At 34.6% G+C, this 22,967-nt stretch overlaps 1 protein-coding gene across 1 annotated transcript; it reads right to left on the bottom strand.

Annotated features, from left to right (window-relative positions):
• Nucleotides 1-17,321: 17,321 nt before the first annotated feature.
• LOC131144256 (pentatricopeptide repeat-containing protein At2g13600-like) lies at nucleotides 17,322-19,866 on the bottom strand. The gene is made up of 2 exons (XM_058092792.1): nucleotides 19,675-19,866; nucleotides 17,322-19,501 (listed from the first exon to the last, which is right to left on the bottom strand). Exon 2 carries the CDS (start codon nucleotides 19,392-19,394, stop codon nucleotides 17,646-17,648), a length of 1,749 nt encoding a protein of 582 aa, XP_057948775.1. The 5' UTR covers nucleotides 19,395-19,501; nucleotides 19,675-19,866; the 3' UTR covers nucleotides 17,322-17,645.
• Nucleotides 19,867-22,967: the final 3,101 nt, after the last annotated feature.

Genomic DNA, 22,967 nt, shown 5'->3' with positions numbered 1-22,967 from the left:
AATACGACATGGATAGATTCAATGACAGTCAATGTTCTTTTATTGAAAACCCTATATGCTTTACTATTAAGAGCATAGCCTTGAAAAATGCCTTCATCAGATTTATAATAAAATTTTCCTAGATGTTCATTATCCCTAAGCACAAAGCATTTACAATCAAAAACATGAAAAGGGGAAATATTATGTCTATGGTTGTTCCACAATTCATAAGGGGTTTTATTTAGAGATGGTCTAATCAACACCCTATTCATGACATAACAAACAGTATTTATGGTCTCAGCCCAAAAATATTTAGGTAACTTATGCACATTCAACATGGTCCTACCCATTTTTTGTAATGACCTATTCTTCCTTTCTACTACACCATTTTGTTAAGGCATCCTAGGTGCAGAAAAGTTGTATGATATGCCCTCTAGGTCACAATAATTTTCTATGCCTTCATTTTTAAATTCAGTGCCTCTATCACCTCTTATATGATTTATCTTATAGCCTTTTTCATTTTGAATTCTTATGCAAAGCTTAGTAAATTGTTCACATGATTCATTTTTATGTGAGAGAAATAACATCCATGTGAATCTAGAAAAGTCGTCAACAATGACAAAAGCATATGATTTACCACCAAAACATTGCACAAAATTAGGGCCAAACAAATCCAAGTGAAGCATTTCAAGTGGTCTAGTGGTAGATATAAATTTATTTTTCTTAAAGCTAGATTTTGTTTGCTTACCCATTTGACATGCATCACAAATTTTATCTTTCACAAATGGTGTTTTAAGAAAGCCTTTCACTAAATTGTATTTTTACTAGCTTTGACAATAAATTCATACTAGCCTGTCCTACTCGCCTATGCCATAACCAACTAGCTTCATTTATTGCAGAAAAACAAGTTACTTGTTATGAAGCTAAGTTATCAAAAATAGTAGTGTATACATTTTCATGGCGATCTGCAGTAAAAAGAACTTTATGATCTGATTTACTTTCAACTATGCATTTATCATTTTCAAATGATACCTTATATCCTTTATCACACAATTGACTTATGCTCAATAAGTTATGCTTCAAGCCATCAACTAATAGAACATTATCAATAACCAGGGAAGGATCCTTACCGACCTTACCTACGCCGATGATGCGTCCCTTTGCATTGTCACCAAACGTCACATACCCTCCGTCCTTGAGAAAGATTGACACAAATTTTGCCTTATTATCAGTCATGTGCCATGAGCACCCGCTATCCAGGTACCACCTGTCCTTGGAGGAGGACGATCTCAAACACATCTGCAAAATAGACTAAGTAACTAACGCTGGTCCTCAAATTATGTTGGGTCCATGGGGGTTAGTGACTGGATTACCCTTAACTATCCATACTTTTCTAATTTTTACACGTCTATTTCCAAGTGGGCAATCAAATCGAATGTGACCGATTTGTTTGAATTTAAACCATTTCATTCTACACTTAGGATCTTTAGGTGGGATTTGAGATTTTGATTCATGGGTGAAATGTCCCAAGTAAAGATTAGTTCGTCTAATATTCTCAACGTCATTAAAACCAAGACCCTCTTTACTAAGAGAGTTTCTTTGGGCTTCAAGTAGTTTTTCAAAATTGCGTTGACTCTCGGTGAATTTAAAACAATTTTGGAGCTATCCTCCAATTTTCTCTCAAGCTCAACGATAGTCAAATATTTTTCTTTCAAAATCGAAGCATTAGAGGTTTTTGCAATTCTAAACAATTTAGACCAATTTTAACACTTCTTTTTCAAATCATCATTTTCTTTGGTCATTTTATTCAATAGTTTAGAGACACAAATATATTCAAATTGCAATTCTCTAAAAGTAGGCATGCTATCAGATTCACAATCATCAAAAGAGTAAGATGAAGATAAAGAATAAGATGAAGATAAAGAATAAGAAGATGATACCTCATCATCATGTGTCATCAAGCACGGATTAGCAACCTCTGAGTCGCTGCGGTCCGAGTCTGAGTCACTGCTACTTAATTTATCCCATGAAGTATCTGCTTTCATGGCTTTCTTCTTTTTCCTAGCATCCTTTTTCAGTAGTGGGTAGTTCGGCTTGATGTGCCCAACTTTATTACAATTGTAATACGTGGGAGCATTTGATTTTTCTTTTCTTTTACTAGACTCTCCCTTCTCAGATGTAGACTCCCTATATTTTTTGTATGGCTTTCTATTCTTCATGAAGAATCTGCTGAATTTTCTAGTTAGCATGGTCATATCATCCTCAGAGTCAAGTTTGCTGCATTCACTAGATGAATTAGTGGAGGTTTTCAATGCAGTCGCTTTTTTTGGCCTATTATGTTCATTGAGTTTCTTATTTATAGCTAATTCATAGGTTATTAGGGAACCTATCAATTCATCTAGAGTCATGGCCTTAAGGTCTTTACCCTCAGAAATTGTCGTAGTCTTAGATTCCCAAATAGGAGGCAAGCCTCTAAGGATCTTCCTAATCATCTCATATGTAGGATAGGTCTAACCTAATGCATGCAGTGAGTTTATAATGTGTGTGAATCTAGTGTACATGCTCTGAATGGACTCACCTACATTCATCCTAAAGGCCTCATAATCACTAGTCAACATGTCTATCCTACTATCTTTTACATCCCTAGTACCTTCATATGTGACTTCTAATTTATCCCAAATTTATTTTTGCCGTAGCACATGCCATTACTCTATTAAACTCATTCACATCAAGACCATAATACAAATTATTCATAGTAGTGCCATTCAAACAAACAGTTTTCAAATCATTATCATTATATTCTTCCTCAGTTTTAGGGACTCTAGTCTTACCCACTGTTTTCATAGGAACATAGATTCCCTTAGAGACAATCCTCCACACCTTTTAATCTATATTTTGAAAGTAGATGTGCATCCTTTGTTTTGAGAAGGTGTAATTAACACCACTGAAAATTAGAGGTCATGTGGAAGATGGTCCCTCAGGGAAAGGGGTCACGGTGCTATGAGTCATCTAAGATCTTTTGCAAATTAACTATTAAGTCTATGCTATGTGGCTTTGATACCAATTGTTAGTTTTATCGTGATCACAAAAGGGGGTGAATTGGTATTTTCAAATTTGATGCCCTAGGTCAATGCCCTAACAACAATATTACACAACCTTAAGGTCAATTTAGTGCAAATAAATTAACACAATTTCAATGTACAGCGGAATTTAAATAGCATAATTAAATTAACAAATCATGCACAAGAAAGCTGTAAATAAAGATTACACCTAGAAATGTTATTGAGGTTCGGAAAACTGCCTACGTCCTCCCCTTGGCTAACAAGCATAAAGATTACAACTATAATGCTCAATTAAGCAGGTGGAGCGGCACTTAAACAACCAGGTCAATTAGCACAGGGGTGACCTCAACCTTTACAAACAATCCTTATTGAATTGGATTACCGCTCCCTCAGGCCACGCTTGGAATATAACAATATGTTCACAATAAGGCTGGTACAGTGATTATACTTTCATGCAAAGCAGATATGTACCTAATATAGACGGTCACATACACATCAATAATATGGATATAGTGTAAGCTCAGTGATGTAAATAGTTGTGCAAACAACACTCAATAGGGTATGATCAATGGAATGTTCAAGAGTGTTCAATACAAGCTATATCTTTGAAATTAGGTAAAGAAAATTTCAATAGCAAATCAAGATTCCAAAGATGTCAATCAGACATTCAAACTAACTCAAAAGATTTTCTTCAATGAGATAAGCACACTAATAGTTTGCAAAATGTTTTGGCTTATTGAAAATATTTTTGCACAACAAAAATCAAAGCTATAGGAGTCTTGCAACAACTACGCAAAGATCCCTAAGCTTGCTAGTCTATCCCAACAAAAGATTTATAATATGAAATTAAAGGGATAAAACTTAGCCAAACTCCCCAAAAACAATATCAATAATCAATCAAGAAAATGAGAGTTTTAGCACTATCTAGCAATTACAAGCACACTCACTAAGCTCTTACAATACCAAGATGTATCAAAGGAATGAGTATTTGAGGGTATTTGAGCAAAGTAGGATTTTAGAGTAGAGAGGATTCTTGGCTAATGATTTTTGCTAATTACTTGCTAATCCTCACAAATGAGCCTATATTTATAGACAAGGTCAAAAATATAACCGTTTCGGACCTATTGGGTATTCTTAGAAAAGTTTGAAAAACACTTAAGAATAATTTATCCATTTTAACCCATATTAACCTCGGGTAAAATAAATTTAACCCGAGAAGGTTCAGGTGGCTAAACTGAGGTTCAGTCACCCAAATAGACTCATTTTCAAAAACACTTTATAATAGTTCGGCAGCCCGAGTCCTAATATGGTAGCCCGAACAAAAGTCAGTAGCATTTTTTCGTAGGTCCAGGTGCCCGGTTAGTGGGTTGATAGCCCGAACATAGAGTTTTGGTCGCCCCTACTAGTTTTTGAACTGGATTTTTTGGTAGCCTGAGTTGGTGCGGGTCCCTTTCAGAGGGTTCAGGTGCCTGGGGAAGATATGTTTAAAACAGGTTTGGTCACCCAAAAGCTTGGTCAACTGTTGACTTCTTAACAGTTCAGGCGCCTGAGGAGTTTTGAACTCCTAGGGTTCAGTTGCCCGAGCTCTCTCAAACTTCCCTATAATGTTCAATTCAATTCATATTTAACACTCGTAATTATGAATGATATTTGTGCATGAGTGTTTGGGACCTAAAGTCATACTAGGGTCTTACTGAGCTTACCATTTATCCAGTATGCATGACATGCAGGTGATTATCACAGTCCATATACCTGGTTACTATTACAGACCCATATTACATTAATTGAATTTACAATATGAAAGAGAATTTTCAAGGTCTTCATATCTTGCTTCAAGTGTCATTCCTTGAAATCCTCATATAAACCTGCACATACACTTGAAAACCATCAAATACCTAAGTATTTGTCATTATCAAAACCGAGTGTGACCTATAAGGTCAAAACATTTCCATATCCAGGCGATGTGAAATTAATCACACTTTCTACTAGACATTGCTCTGATACCATCTATAACGCCCCGAACCCTTAAACCCAATCCGGTGTGCTATACCTAATAAAATCCTGATAATCCGTAAATTAATACGCAGTGAAAAACATAAATATAATCCTCAATCATATAATACCAGAGTTTTCCTATACCTGTCTACCAACCATAATAAATTAATCATCCACTGATACTCAACATATATACATATCCCCCAAAAACATCCAGTATTCACAACCATTCCTCTCTTATCAACCTTAAAACATAAGACATAAAACATAAAATATTTATATTCCCAAAAACATCATTAAAATGTTTGTACCCTTTTCTTATATCTCCCAAAAATGCTATAAAGCCTCGAGCTCCCTAAGCTCGATCTCGAGGAGGTCCTGAAAAAGATACATGTATATTCGGATGAGACAAATCTCTGTAAGCGAAGAAACAATATATTAAAATAGCATGTGGCTAACATGAGGTTTGTATATAACATATTATTCTTCATTTTCAAATCAATAACATAATTTTTGAAATCATTTTATGATTCTAATCAAACACATGTAAGACATTTTACCCACGAGATTGCCTAAGGATAGGGGTGATTACCCGTCCATACAAGTTGCACCCCTCTGCTCTGATACATTAGGCAACCCAAAGGTCACAATTGAAGCACACCAGGGCACTCACCTTACTCAATAAGCCCTCAAGTGATAGATTAATCTCTTACTCACACATTTCATACAAAATTTTACTAGCGAAGGCTCCCAAGAATAGGGAAATCTACCCGCCCATACAAGTAGGTTCCTTCTGCCCTAGTGCGTTATGCAGCCTGCTACTACATCTAATACTACTAGCGCACTCGCCTTTATTAGCAAGCCCTCGGGCGAAGAGTATGCCCCGTCCCAGTTGTAACATATTCTAGTAGCATAAATACTTCTAATATCATAATACATTATTCTTTCTATCATTATTCAACTATTCACATCTGTTCATGTTCATAGCTTTAACATTCCATTTATTTCACTTTAAGTGACTCTTTCCCAATTACATCGTTCACATTTCACATTTCATTCCATTGTCATTTCTTTCCATTTTCATTTCATTCACTCGTACTACAACTACTCTTTAGCTGCCATTAGTTAGTCCACATAGAAATGCGCTAAAATCTGCTAACACAGCTCCTTTTAGCTATCATCAGATAGTCTACATAGAAATGCACTAGAATCTGCTAACACGGCTTTCAGTTGTCATACATTTACATGATTGCATTAACATACACAAGCAGCATGGTTCATATCATATTTTATTCCCAATGCATTACTTACTTAGCCTGCATCTCATACATTTAATAAATATTTACATAGAACTTACATTTACTCATGTCAATTTAGCAATAAAATTCATACAGTGCCTGTAAAATAAGTCAACCAACATTTAATGTTTATATACTGAAAATACCTTTTATTTCTTACATAATTATCTTAAAAATATTTTCTACTTCCATCAGTTCATTTTCGCATGTACATATCTAATAAACTGCCCTAAACTCGGAAAAACATAATTTAAATGGTTGGCATTTTAAACTCATACCGAGACATATACACGTATATATAACACAATTCATTTTCCATTAAATTCATAAAAATTTTGGTTTAAAATATATTTTTTCCCTTACTTGGTTTTTTGAACTACGCCAGTAGGGACCTCGAAAAATGCCTATGGCGCTCACCCGGACCCTGAAATAAAAATCTTAATTTCGTTAAATCAACCCTAAATAAAATTCTATTTTAACATTTCCTAGGCCCATAAATTCTTAATAAATATTTATACCCTCAAATATAACCAATTTATCTAATTTCCCAAATCTCACTCTCGCTTTGGAGTGGGGCCTAGGAAACCCAAATTGAAAATTTACTCCGGCCAAAATGATGATGATCTTGACTAGGACCCCGTAGTGGTGTCTGATCATCGATTTAATGGTAGATTTAAGGAGATATTAACGATTTAGAGGAAATATACCTTTCCCCAGGAGTGGTGCCTACGTCGCTCCCATGATAAATCCCTCCAGTAGAAATGTCGGTGGCAGAACTAGAAACTCAACAGTACTTTCCGTTTTTCAATCGGCCAAATATCCACTGAGAAATTGAGAAGAGAGGGAAGGAGGACGGAAAAGAGAAATGAGAAACTGAGAGAGAAAAGTAAAATCAAATCAAATGCAGAGAGGCGGTTTTGAAGAAGATGGAAATGGATTTCAAATTGAAATTCAATCCATCATATTACATTTAATACATTCATTATATTATTTTAATATTATATACATACATATATATATATATATATATATATATTTATTTCAATTGTTTTCTTTTCCACACTGTTCCTTTTATTTGTTTATTTAATTAATTAATTTAATAATATTTAATTAATTAATTGATTTATAATTTTATTTTATTTTTAATTATATTTTTTTTTTCTTTTCCAAGTTATTACATGAAATATGATATTTTGCCTGAAATTTTATTATGATATGAATATCAGATGAAATTTGTGTGGCTGATGATTTATATTGAGATATGTTTAAAATTGGGTTAATAATTTACACTGGGAAATATGCGTTTATGAAATGTGTATTGATATATGGGGATTGAAATGTGAAAAATGATGAAAGTTATATGTATTGAAATATATATCTTCTGAGAAATGATGAAACATAAAATATGGAAATGTTTTATTGAGAAATATGATGTGAAATGAGGTTTGTATATGTATTTATGAGATAAAATGAGTATTGAATTCATGAAATACCATTGACTGAAAATGTGAACATTGCAAGGTTAATGCTGCAATGAGAATAATGATATGTGAACACTGGTATGTGAATATGAAAATGAGAATATAAGAATGGGAAATATTACAATGTAAAATTCTGTAATATGAATATCGAACTATGAATATTGAAATGTGATTGATGAAATGTCAATACCGCATAATAATTGCGGGTATATGGTATTGATAACTCTAATGGATGAATATAGAAACCCCAATGATGGGTTATGATATTGAGCACGGTCTAGTGTAGACAGTGTAACCACACGGATTCGTGGAGCGTGTGGCGTGACAGTCGACTGAGCTGTTTAGTAAAGTTGTTGTGCCCCCTGAGTCCGGATCAAGACTATAAGTCAGCTAGTCGTACTATAGACATGAGATATATAATATTTTTATCTAACTGGGTTGGCCAACCGTGGTTAGATCTAGCTTTTGGGCCGCACAACCTTAACCATAGGGGGAAGCATGGCGTAGAATGTGGAGTGAGACCTCGACCATGGAGTGAAGCATGGCGCGAAAAATATCCTCAAGACTGTCATGAGTTACAGACACGGATGTAACAGAGGACACTCATAAGCTAGGAATGAAAATGGAAATGAAAATGGAAATTAAATGGAAATGGAAATGGGAAATGAAATAACATGAGTTATTATATAATTAATTAAAGCGAAGTAAGACACTCCGCCTGAGGGCTTACTGAGTAAGGTGAGTGCTTTGATAAGTATAAGTTGTAGCTGAACTCGAGTTAATCGGGCTAGGATACAAATGATATCAGGGCAGAGGGAAGCTACTTGTGTGGGCGGGTAAGCTTCCCTATTCTCGAGAACTTCACCAATAATTATGAGTTGCGTGCGTATGGTTTTGGGAATGAAAGTAAAAATTTATGAAAGCTTGTGTTATATATTTATATATATATATATATATATATATATATGATTATGATTGTGGAAATGGTATATTTTGTCAGAAGATATTATCACTGAAATGAATATATGTTATGATATGATGAAACTCATACTGCTACACACTATAGATAATTTATTCCATCTTACTGAGATGTATCTCACCCAATTATTTAAATATTTCAGAAAACTGAGATAAACCTGGTGATAGAGCTCTAAGATAGAGGGGAGCTGATACCCTGAGTAGACAAGATGAGTATTACTGAGCTAGGGATGGAGGATTCCCCTAGAGTATTTTGTGTTTCTTTTGGGAATGTGATAGTCATGTATATATGGATGGTTAGTACTCTGGTATGTGTATTCGTTGTGGTATGTATATATATGAAGTGACTTCCGCTATTAGGTTTGTGTATATGAGTATGACTGTCTACCCGGTACCCTATTCGGATCAGGTTATGTATTATGGTATTAGTGGTTGACGTGACTAATAAGTGATTATATGATTTATGTTTTATATGGAAAAAAATGGTATGAAAAATCGGGGCGACACACTTTTTTTGAAGTTTTGTCTTACCAACGTTACCCCATTTAGAGCCTCCCAAAAGCCACATGGCCTACAAATTACGATTGATTTGATTCTCATGAGGCGCTGAAATTAGTAACGAGTAATCCCCACATTCCAAGAATCGCCAAACCCAAATCAAAGGAGTTAACTATTGAGTTTCGAGTCTTACATCACATGATTTCTTACAATATCTCGCCGAAATAGGGAAGGCGAGACTGCGTGACACTTAGTGATATTTTCACCATGTTTTTCTTGTGGCATGGTCGAGGCATATAGGTAGTTACTATCATCGTCCAACATATGGAGGACAACTTGAAATGATGAAAGGGGTGTTTACCATTTGGCCGAATGCTTACTAAATTTTTTGAACACTTTGAAGTGATACGATCCAGCATGCATGGTGCTACGCCTACCTAGGATGATATCTACACTAAGGCTACCATGCACAAGATGCATTTCATCTGGGATGATCAGGCTTTCATCTAGACAAAACCAGACCAAGGCAGGTGAGCCGATAGATGAAGGAGAAGCAACCATGGAAGAAGATGCGGTAGCCGAAGAACAATACTTCCCTGATGCTCCTAAGGATGATCCTGAGGCACAACCCGCTGATCCCATCTTGGAGTGCCTTAACAGGCTTGAATTGGGAGTGATGGCTCGCATGGATACCTTCGAGGCACATCTTGACTCTATGCAGCATGATTAGTAGGCTCACATGACTCACGTCAATTCTAGTTTAGCCACTATTCTTAAGCATCTCCGCCGTAACCAATACAGACCTATCGTTTCTTTTTAATGTTGCCAAAAAAGGAGAAGAAATTGTGTTTTAGGAAGAGTTTTGGGAAGAAAGTTAGGAAGTTTTCAAATGCAAAAGGGGAACAGAATTTTGTATTAGGAAAAAGAAATATTGTATGGATACTAGCTGACTGACATACTTGACACACACTTGCTCTTATTTTTTATTTTTTTTTGTATAATTGTGTTATGAATATGTTAGTGGTTGTACTGTCAAGTGAGCATGGTACATGCTAGTGAAAAACAACTTTTTGTGGGATCCGTTGTGCTTAACTGATGTTTTATGTTTAATGGTTATTGCTTAACTTGACTGCTTGTTTAATCAAGTCATATTAGACATACTGCTCATCTGTCAAATATTATGCTTCTATTGGACATACTGATATACTGTTGAACTATTGGATATATTGAATTGCTTGTGTGTTGGACATACTGAACTACTTGTGTGTTGGACATACTAATTCACATTAGGAAATACTACTGAACTGTTAGACATACTAAACTGTTTTTGGAATCATGTTATTTCAAACCATGCATAGAATGCACACAGTAAGAGGGAGGAATTTTTCAAATAAGTATGCATATTTTGAGGGGAACATTTTTAAGAAAAATATTTCAAAAGAACACCAATGGTTTGCCATCATCAAAAACAGAGAGATTGTTAGCCCTAGTGGCTAAGATATCTCATTCCAATTGGTTTTGATGATAACAACCCATTAGTGACCCTCAGGTTATCTAATCTATATTCTCGAGTCTAGTTCAGGTATACAGGACAACACCAAAGCCAGCACAAGGATCAAACTTATATTGAAGAAGCAATGAGCAAAGGTCTTAACCAAAGCACATACATGGAACACCCGAAGCAAAATCAACCAGACCATATATGAAGACTTATGTTGTTTACATGTTTGCTGGGTTGTGTGTGAGGTAGGAATTTGTAACTCTTGTCCATGTGATGTGTCTAAGAATACATTGTAAGAGCTAAACAAATGCATGTGCATATAGATCATGTAATTTAGAGCATTAAAGCTGAGTTAACACATACATAATGAATCATTCTTAGTACATAAGATGTCAAATGAGCGTTCAAACTTGGTTTTTTAAACAAGACATCTTCAAACCTCATTTGGACAAGCATATTACATCATTAGATCATATATACCTCATTGGCACTTGTCCTTACATAAGTTATCTCATTTAGAGGCTTATTAGTATGGAAAATAGGGGACTCATCGACTAGTGCAGGGCACTTGTCAACTAGTTTAACCAATAGCCTCATCTGCGAAAATGACCAGGTGACTAGTCGACTAGTGCAAGGACTAGTCAACTAGTGTTGGCCTGACAAGGCTTAAAATCTTGTTTTGATGATAACAAATCATAAGAACTTAACATATTTGATTAAGTGATGATATTCAGGACTCAAGTATGTGAATACAAGGTCAAGTGCTCACAAGGATCATTTAAAGCATATACTCCAAAGAAAGATGATTAAATGAAGCTTAACGAATATCAAGGCATGAATTCAAAGATGATCTAATAAAACTTGAAGATCAGGAGAGCATGAACGAGAACTTGCTAAAGTATATTGAAGCTTGAAGATAAGATGAAGTTAAAGCAAAAATATCATGGAAGACTTCAAAGCTTAGAGTTTTAGGCTTTAAGACCATGTTGTAAGCACTTCATGTTTAAATATCTTATGGAAATATGTTGAAATCTCTTTAGGGGTCATTATGGACTTAGAAAACCTTATTTCAAACCCCGAAAAATGTTTTATAAGTAATCAAAGCAAGAGAGCAAAGAATTTTTGAAAACTAAAATGAAAAACTAGAAAAGTTTAGTTTGCTTTAAGTTTTTCCTGAAAGAATACATAAGAGGTATTACACCCTCAGAAGATTGAACCCTCAGTTCAATCATCTGACCCTATATTCAAACTAAATTTTTAAGTGTTTTAAGGTACTTCAGAAGACTGAACCTGACACTTCAGTCTACTTATCACTGTTAATGGGTTTTTTAAAAAAATAAAGGTTTCTTGCGCCCCAAATTTTATGAAAACTTGGGAAATACTCCAAGTAATCTTGGGCAACACAAAATTACTTTTAAAAGCCTATAAATACATAATTTTACAAGATTAAACTTACCAAGAAATTGAAAAATCTATTCATAAGTTGAAAGCCATCTTGGTCTCTAAAAGCTCTCTCTTGCTCTCACTTTTGCACAATTGATTTGTTGAGAATTATGAAGTGCTGAAGGAAACTTATCTGATCTCTATACTTTTGAGTTGCTAATTCTCATCTAGAGAAGATCCCGATGATAAATTCTCTTGAGCTTCAATCTATTTCAATTTGATATTTGAATATTAAAGTATATAGTGTTTTAAATTGTACAAATCTTCTCTTGTGAGAGTGTTATTGTACACAGGGATTGTTTCTTATTTCCTTGTAGTGAATTGACGGTCCAGGTTGTTGGATCGTTGTACCGAGCGTGGGGTATCGCTTGGAGAGGCGTTGTTCTATCCTATTGAATGATTGATCGAGAGTGGGGTATTGCTTGGAAAGGCGTTGCTCTAGCTTATTAAAGGAGTGACTAAGCATGAGATATCGCTTGTAATGGTTTGTTCCGCCTGGAAAGGAACAGTATAGTGGAATCCTTAGGTAGTATTGGCCTAAGGCAATGACGTAGGCTGGGGATAAGCCGAACCTCGTAAAAAACGTGGTGTCACTCTCTTTCCTTACTCTCTTTACTTTTCAGCATATATAAATTGTATGGTGTATGCAAAGTGCAGGTTGCTGAAAGTTGAAAACTAATATTTATGAAGACTCTTAATATAAGAAAGTAAGTTTTGATTAAACTATTGTGGAAACCCAAAAAGGGAGTACGTTGTTTAATCGTTTGCGGAAATCTTTATTAAGAGAAGTGCAAAAAATTTCATTTAATACAGGGATTGAAACAAACTCATACATTCACAAGGATGCAAAAGCTGAAAGTGCTAAAGAGATGCATACTTTATCTTGGTTTGGTATCTTTGGTTGTTTACTTTAAAGTTGTTGATTGGTTTTTAGTTGATTGAGTTTTGATTACTTGTGTTGTTCTTTGCTTTGTGGATTGAATAAGTAAATAAGTCTATGATGTGTGATTGTTAAATTAACAAAAAAGGTTAAAAATTTATAAAAGGCATTAAAAGAAAATTTTAATAACCCAATTCACCCCCCCCCCCCCCCTCTCTCGGGACTACACCTCAACTTTCAACTAGTTCATCCAGTAGCTAATTTATGTCTCGCATCCTAGGTGACTAGTCGACCGGTGCAGGGGACTAGTCAACTAGTGGGGGTGACGAGTCGATTAGTGAGTGGGACTAGTCGACTAGTGGCTGCGGCAGACTGTAATAAATGCGCGACAAACGACTAGTTTTTGCTTTGTTTTGTCTCCATTAATGCCCAACAACTAGCCAGTGACTTGCTCGTCTCCTTGGCCATAAATACAACCCATTGACATTCATTTAAGATATTGATTGAATATTGGTTGTTGAAAATTTTAGTTAGAACATTCATTCTAGGTTTTCCTTTTGCTCAAAGCTCTCTTGCACTTTGTTCTTGGTATTTATCATTTCCTGAAAGAGAGTAGTGTGAGGTTTTTATTTGTATTATCAGCTCAAGAAGGAGCACCTCTTGGAATCCCTATATTTGTATTAATTGTAAGCTAGAAGGTTGTTTGTGAACCATTGGTAAGGTAGTTCTTGGTGAGCTCCTTGGTTTAACTCTTAGTGAGCAGCTGGGATTGGTTCCCTTTGTGTAAAAGCTTCTCTGTCTTGAAAGGAGATTGTTTAGTGGATTTGGCAATCCTTGAGTTGGTCTCAAGGCGTGGACATAAGTTAGGTGCCAAACCACGTTAAAATCGTTGTGTTGAGTTTCTCTCTCCCTTATCTCTTTACTTGCTTGTGCTATTTACTTTGTCATTTATTTTGATATCAATCACTTGTATATTGCCAAAGTTTTTGTTTTGTAGAAAAATTTATTCCGCAAAAACATCTATTCGCCCCCCTCTAGACACACACTTGCGCCAACAATTTTATATTAACTAAAATAATTTAATATTATATATTAATTAAAAAACAATCTTGTTATTAATAAATATTTATAACATATGATTATCACATTAATTAATGTCAAAAATAGTATTAGTAACTAAATTAAAATTTTTAATTTATTTAATATTAATTTAAATTTATAGATGGTTTTTTTTATTCATTTTAAAATTTAATTATATTGTATTAATAATTAATAGGTTATAATACATAATAAAATAAAATATGATTAGTTTTTAATTAAAAATTTAATTAATAATTATTTTAACTATTGTTTTTAATTAATATTTAAATATTTTTATTAATTAAAAAAATAAAATATTATTTTTTGATTAATAATAATCTTGTTGTTAATATATATTATAACATATAATTATAATATTAATTTATATTCAAATAATATTATTAATTAAACTAGTATTTTTAATTTTTAACACTAATTTAAATTAATAGATGGTTTTTCTTCTTTGTTCAAAAATTTAATTATGTTTCATTATAATTAATATATTATAATGCATGATAAAATAATATACAATTATCTTCTAATGTATTTTTTAAATTATAAAATAGTCACTAAATTTGGTTATATTTATAAAATTGACTCTGTTTATGAATAATACCACTTATAACTAGACAAAAGCTATCCTAGATTACTTCTAAAAATTTACTTAAATAATTATCAAAAAGTCATTCTGAAAAGCACTTATTGCAATAAGTATTTGTTATAGTGCAAATCCCTAAGTATTTATTGTAGTACAATCCAAATGCCACTTTTTTTGTAAAAGTGCTTATTTTAAGTGATAAATGTTATAAGCACTTTTTTTTAAATGCTCCAAAATGGGGCAAAGTGGAAAAATGCATTAAAACTTTTCAAATATGTACTCATGTAAAATGGTCCAAACAATATTTATTTTAATTATAGTACTTATTTAAGTCAAGGAGCTATTACTGTTTATTTTTTAAGTGTTTGCAAATAGGCCCTAAGACCAATTCCCAACATTTGTTCGGGACCTTTGTTTGCAGAGTGTCCAGATAGTGCACATTCACATATCAGATTATAAAATTTAGTTATCAATAATGCATGAGATGTGAAAATTTTGTAGAGGATTTTGGGGTATAATAAAGTGGAAAAAGTGATGGAAAATGTGGGAAATCTTAGAAACTCTTCGGACATACTACTATGGCTCCCGGAAAAGGATGGTTGCTTTAATACAAAGTTTGCATAGGATGTTATCAGAGTTAAAGTTCCAAAGTTTGATTGGGCAAAGTGGGTTTGGAATAAATGGTTACCAAAGAAAATTGCTATCTGCATGTGGAAGACCGCTTTTGAGTGCTTAACTGTTGATGAAAAGGTGAGAAGGGTGGGGGTTTCACTTGTTTCGACATGTAATTGTTGTGAGATGAGACAGTTAGAAGATATGGAGCATTTGTTAAATAAGGTAGACCTTGCTACTGAGGTTTGAAGGAAGGTTTCGGTGGAGGTAGGTGTTCCTTTCTTTAGACAACAAAGTTGAAAAGAAAGAGTCCAAATTTGATTTAATAGGGCTTCCAGATTTTCTTAATTGGGATCATTGATGGGTTTGATTCCTTATTTAGTAGTTTAGAGGCTGTGGAGAAGGAGATGTGTGACTAGAATGGAGGAGAAATTGGAGAGTAGTACAGATGTGTGGCTGTCCATTAAGTATTGGGTGGGGGTTTTGAGTAGGAACATGGTAGAAATGACTCAGTTAAAGAATGTTAATTTTTGAATATTGTAGAATCTAGAGGTGCAAATTGTGAACAAAAGAATTAAAACTATGTAATGTGTGAGATGGCTAAAACCGGGGCAAGGGAGGTTGAAACTAAATTTGGACGAGAACAGCTTGGGGAACCCATGGCCGGCGGGTGGCGGTGGCATCCTTAGAGACCATACAGGTTCTCTTGTTTTTGGTTTTTCAAAATATTTTGGTTTTTGTTCAAATAATGAAGTTGAATTGAGAGTTGTGTTGGAGGGAATAAAGATTTGCAAACATTTGGATCATACTAGTATTGATATTGAATGTGATTCGAATATTATTGTAAATTGGATAAGATCCAGTAGGTGCTCCTTGTGGTATTTATGGGATTTTTGGGAGCAACTGATTGGTTTATTAGAGGGAGTAGACTTTTCGATAAATCATTGGTATAGAGAAGGGAACAAAGTGGCAGATACCTTGGCTCGTCAAGGTGCTATGGAGAGGAATAGTTTGTTTACAAATAGTAGTCAACTCCCTAAAGTTATCAATGGGTTGTGTAAATTGGAGAAGATGGGTACGACTTATATGAGGTATGTTTAATTGATTTCCTGTTGGTTTTGGTTTATACTTTATGTTGTTTATCTTTTGTTTGTTTTGTTGCGTGAGATTTGTTTTGTAAGTTCTTGTTTTGTTTTGTTTTGTTTGGACTTGTAATCCTGAGGCTGGATGTTGGGGTTGTTTTTTAGGAGGCTTTTAAAGTTTGGTCTTTTGTTTTCTCCCTTTGATTGTCTTGTAACTACAGTATTCCTCCGCCAAAAGTGAGGGTTTATTAATAAATAAATGAAGGTGCCGCCCTTTTTTAAAAATAATAAATAAATAAAAAGACCAATTCCCAACAACTTTAATTTTCAATTCCTATCTCCTTCAAAATAATACATAAGAGGCCTTTATACACTTACAACAAGAACAAGTCTTATGTCCTACTAGGTGGGTCAACTACATGAATCATTTTCTACCAATTCACTCAATTGAGAGCATTTTCCTCTACTAGATTAAGAGTTCTGAAATCCTTTATACACTTACAATGCTTAGAAAATAAGAAAACTTGTTTAAGAAGCCCAAATAAACTAAAATACTATTTTCCTAAATAACAATACCTTAGAATCTTACTTCCTAAATAATAGTATCCTAGAATCTTGAAGATAGGACCCTAATAAATTGGTTCTAAATAAAACAAACAAAAATATTATAAAAAACTAGAAAAGTAAAACAGATCTTGTTTGCATGTTGCATCAGAGGGCCAATAGAATGCTACCAAGAAAGTTTTATCTACAGTAATTATGCCACAAAAGTCATCAAAAGGTTAACCTCAAAACTGCTGTGGGAAGTTGATGTACCAGATTGAGCATTTTAGGTTGTGATAAACAAATATATATATATATATATATATGCACATCCCACTGCTGAAACAAGGGCAGGGTTGACAATGGAGAACAATCTTCTGTAGGAGTCTGCCTATTTTTTATGAAACAAACGTTATTTAAAATATCAACACCAACATGAAGACTGAATTTCCATTGAGTTTTATACAGGATATTTGCACAGTTGCTCAAGATAAGATGGATTTAAGGAAACAAATCATTAAGCTGGCCAGCTGTGATATCTCTTTCCTTTCCATAGAATTGTTGAGCAACTTCTATTCAGGCTTGTGTCACTAGAACCAAACTGACTTCATGAAGTCAAGATGCTCCATCGTTTTCAGACAGGAGAGATCTGTCACCATGAGATAGATATCCAGCTTCTATCATCTGATCAAATAGACTATGAATAACTTCATATACTCCTTCTATCTGACAAAGTAACTTGTTGTTAGCTACAAATTCATATCTTGTGTTCTTCAGCTCAATCCAACTATAAGCTGCTTCTTTCCCCAAACCCTTGTCATCCATCAGCCTCAAAATTTGTCGGGCATCATCCCACCTATTGGTTGCAGCATAAACATTTGATAGCATCACATATCTTGCAGCATTTTCAGGTTCCAGTTCAAACAGAGCTTCTGCCGCTCTCCTAGCAAGATCCATATTCTCATGGACCCGACAAGCTCCTAAAAGTGCACCCCACATCCCAATGTGACTGGATCCATTAGGAGCTCTCTCAATCAACTCCATTGCTTCCATAAGTCTATTTTTCCGTCCAAGTAAATCAATCAAGATTGCATAATGATCTGATCTTGGGTTTACACCATAATTCTTTTCCATTAAGTTAAGAATCCGGAGTCCTTCAGAAACTAGTCCAGCGTGACTGCAAGCTGATAGTATCCCGAGAAACGTGACCTGATTGGGTTTTGTGTGTGCCTCTATCATCCTCTTATAAACAACAAAAGATTCCTTCCCAAGACCATTCTGAGCAAACCCAGTTATTAATGAGTTCCAAGAGACAATATCTTTCTCAGGCATGTTCTCAAACACTGTTTTAGCATATTTCATGTCTCCACACTTGCAATACATATCAATTAGAGCATTAAACAGAAACACATTATGCAGATAACTCTTGCTGCTATTTCTAATAATGCGTGCATGAATTTGCTTCCCTTTCTCAGCAAGTGCTAGGTCCGCACAAGCACTTAGAACACTAACAAATGTGAAAGCGCTAGGCAGGATCCTCTCTTCCTGCATTTTCTCAAAAAGATCCAAAGCTTCCTCTGCATGCCCATTTTGTACAAACCCTGCAATTAAACTAGTCCAAGAAACCATATTCTTGGCTGGCATTTGATTAAATATTTGACGAGCATCTTCCAGCCTAGAAGCCTGAATGTAAGATACAAGCAAGGAAGTCCAGGACACAATATCTCTTTCAATCATTTGTCTAAAAACAGCATATGACGTGTCCGGCTCACCACATTTTCCGTAAGCATCAACTAAAGCATTGTAAACTATAATATTCATCTCCAAACCAATCAGGACCACCATACCATGAACCTGACGCAACAATTCTAGTAAACCCAAACAAGCACAAGTACCCAAAATACTAACCACAGTGTACTCGTCCATGAACAGATGATTATACTGTTCTTGCATCTTTTGGAAGAGGCTAATAGAATCTCTATAAAACCCATGATGGGTTAAGCCGGAAATCAAAGAATTATAACTAACAAGGTTTGGTTTGGGCATTTTATCAAGCAGGTGGTAGGCTTCGGAAAAAATACCAATTCGACAGTACGCGTAGATGAGGGTGTTCCATGAGCGGCTGTTCTGAGAGGGAAGATCATTAAATGCCTTTTGGGCACTTTCCACTGAATCACATTTGGAGTACATGTCTAGGAGACTGTTGCCATGGAAGAGGTCGAAGGTGAGGGCTGTTTTGATGAAGTGCGAGTGCAAAAGCATGCCCAGTTTCAGATTTTTGGTTCTGATGCATTTGGAGATGAGCGATGCGTACTGATGCCGTGGATCCACATTGGAGATGTGGCCATTTGAAAGCAAGACCATTGGCTCAATCACACAAGCTTCCTAGGGAATTGCCATGTGTGTACAACTCTACATCTTCACTTGAGTCAGTGTCAGTGCACTAAGTATGCTCAGTGCCACTGGTACTCCTGTGTAAAAAAGCTATTTTAATAGTTCACAATGACCTATGATTAATTTCCAAAAAATATTTTTAGGATCCTGACAATGCAGAAACTTTTCCTAATAAATACGAGCCTCCCATTTAAAACTCAGAGTGGCATGAAAATATTCAAAATAGCATACTTCATTCATAAAATCATACCTCCATTGCAACAAAATCCCCAGGGATTTGGTAACTTATGAAAAATAACCTAACCAGTAGGACATTTCATCAAGCTCAAGTTTCTAAATTTTTTTTTTTAAAGCTTGATAGGTCTTTGGCTGAAGTTGTTCATCAAGCTAAAAGAGAATTTGATATAGGAGAAAGCAATGGTTTTAAAAGTATGTCACAAATGGTTCCATGGATATAAATATATATATATATATATATATGTGCATGTGTGCGCATAATGTAGATATAAAAGTGTAAATGTGAGTGTTGTTGCTAATAGTGTATGTAAAAGCATGTATGAATATTAGTGCCCATAAATAGATGTAAATATCCATGTCTGAACCATTGTGGCTAGTATCTTGTTATGATTTGTGTAATCCGTTATTTTTCTTTATTAATGTACAAAAATATTTTAAAATGCAAAAAAAAAAAAAATTAATTTTTATCGTTATCAAAATTAAATTTTAGCTTATCATTAAATAAGGGAAAGATTTTACTAAAATAGTGTTTTCTTTTCCTTGTCACTAGGCTTTGATGGGGATTGTCAAACTCTTGAAGATCGAATGATTGAGGGAGATTTTGTTTAGTGATGGAGTCTCTACCTACAAAATCATTTTTTTAATAAATAAAAGTTTTCAAAAGCTTTCTTGATTTTGAAATAGCTAGTGATGACCCTAGTTTTTTAAAATGCATTTTCAAATACTATTTTCTAAATTGGTGTCACGACCCGATGTCTTGTTTAAAATGGAAAACTCATTTCTCTGTTACACCTATTACATTTTTTTGTAAATATAGTTCATAAATTTATTTTCTTTAGATTGGTAGTACACTCAATGTGGTATTTTCAAATCAACTCTTTTATCTTCATCATCATCATCATCTATTTTCAAAATTAGGATTCTGAGGTCAATCATTCTTTTCCTTTCTATTTGTTTTTTACCTTTTTTTTTTTTTTCAAAAAGCACGCACACACACATGTAATTATGGTAACCATCATTGAAATGGTTAGTCAATCACATTTCATATGCACAATTGTACTCCTAAACTCGATCTATAATTCTTGTAAACTTAAGATTTTTCTTTGTCCTCTTTTTACTTTTTTTGAAAAAAAGAAAAAAGAAAAAGGTGGTGACTCCATGTTTTGTATCTTTGTTTATTTACCCCCTCTTTAGTTTTTCTTATTTGGAAATTGTTGTGCAAACTCCCTTTGTCGATGCTCCGGAAAAAAATTGACATTGACAGCTTTACAACTGCGCTAGGGAGCATTTAAAGTGTCAAGCAGCTTGTGTGTGTTGTCTTTTATTCTTTTTGTGTTTGATTGATTAATTTTGCTATAATGATGTATCATGCTTTGTTTTCTTTAAAGAGTCAAGCCGCTTTGTTCTTTATTCTTTCCTTTCTACTTTATTCTTTACTTTGTTTATGTACGTGCTCTCTAACTTGTTTTCTTTAAAGAGTCAAGTCGTTTTGTGCTTTATTCATTCCTTTCTACTTTATTCTTTACTTTGTTTATGTACGTGCTCTCTAACTTAATTCTTAAAATAGTTATGTTATTTCCTTTTGTTTGTTTCTACATCATCTGCCTACTTTTACCTATTCATCATTCTTTCATTTCCTACACACATTGTTTAGAAACATAGCACAAGTTCTATACTTGGACTCTTACCTATTAGGATTAGTAGAGGGAAGGATTAGTAAGACCTCCGCAAGGCATCATCCTTCATATAGGCTTCATGAAAATCCCCTCACTCATAATGAACCTTTTTCGCATGTAGCATATAATAAGGCTTGGAGGCCTTACTAGCCATTGTAGGTGACAGAAAGAACAATTTTGAAACTTTTAGAACCTCAAGTAAAGTCAGAATTATGCACTAGCAATCCCTTAATCTTAATACCCATAAGGTACAACCATCATCAATAACCTAACCATTGTATATAACCTTGTATGTTAGGATGCCAAGGAGGTTATTTTATTTGCTATGTGTTGTACAATAAGCAAGTTGAGGTATTTATGTCCTAGGATTGGATGATACTTTTGAAGTAGAGAATCTTTGAAGGGCATCCCCAAGTCCTTTTCTATTCGGGAAGCAAAGTAGTGTGTCCCCCATATGGTAAAAACCCCTATATGGGCCACAAAGTCAAGTACCATCCAATGAACATGACAACGCCATAAACCTCACCTCTGTATAGGGTAACTTTGGTATGCATATTTACTTTGGCTACTACTAACTCTTCCCCAATTTATGTGTACTATCATTGTTGATTTAAATACTCTCCTCTCATAGTCTATGTAACGACCCAAAGAATAATGGTATTTAAATAATAAAAGAAAGGGATATGGAAACCAGAAACAGAAGGAGGTGGTTGACTTTGTAACATTCATCGATGACGTTGCATTTTTGGAAAGGATAAATCCCAGGAATTTTGCAGCTCCTCGTCAACGAATACAGGGGACTCGTCGACGAGGGTATAGCAGGAGCTCGTCGACGAGGATGGGATTCGTTGATGAAAATATAATTGGGCTCATCGACGAGGTGACGTGGCTCGTCGATGAGGAAATACCGAGGGGATGATTTTGGGGTTTCTGAATTTTGTCGACGAAGGGGAGAGTTTGTCGACAAATTTTGTATTGACCTCGTCGACGAGGTAACGTGGCTTGTCGACGAAGGCCACAGTTTAAATAGGCTTAAAGTTCATTTTCGGCTAAAATTTTCTACGCATATCTTTTCTCTCTCCTACCCTTCGGTCTCTCCTCCTTCTCTCTTCAATTTTGGGCCGGATTTCCACCGGTTCGAGGATCTAAAACCACCATGAAGCTCTTGGGAAAGTTCTCTGCAAGTCTGCCAGAGCGAATCATCGATGGGGTTAAGTTGGAAATTATCCCAAATCCAGGGTAAGGCTTTCTACTCAGTATTTGGTTAATTGACAGTTGTAGGAAGTGATATACGTGTAGAAATACTGAACTTTAGTTCTGGGAAATTCCGTTTTCAGGGTGTTGAACGGGGAACCTTGCAGGTGCAGGACAGATTTTCTTAGGGGCTTTTCAGGAATCAGGTAAGGGGATAAACTAAGCTAGTTCTTTTTAAGAAAATGTATGTATATGTAGCATTTGATTTCAGGAAAGTAAATATGTTCATATATATGATTTATATTTGAGAAAACACTATTGAAAATGATGGTATGTTGAATATGTAAAAAACTTGTTTAGTGTGGCATGAGTAGAAATTATTATATAATACTATTTTCTAGAAATGTGATTATGATATGGATTTTTATAATGTAAA

Source organism: Malania oleifera, chromosome 1, assembly GCF_029873635.1.
Source record: "Malania oleifera isolate guangnan ecotype guangnan chromosome 1, ASM2987363v1, whole genome shotgun sequence".
NCBI classification, from domain to species: Eukaryota; Viridiplantae; Streptophyta; class Magnoliopsida; order Santalales; family Ximeniaceae; genus Malania; species Malania oleifera.
This window is presented reverse-complemented; position numbering and strand designations above follow the sequence as displayed.

Coding starts and splice junctions, on each gene's coding strand:
- LOC131144256 (XM_058092792.1), bottom strand. CDS start 19,394: ATGGTCTTGCTTTCAAATGGCCACATCTCCAATGTGGATCCACGGCAT.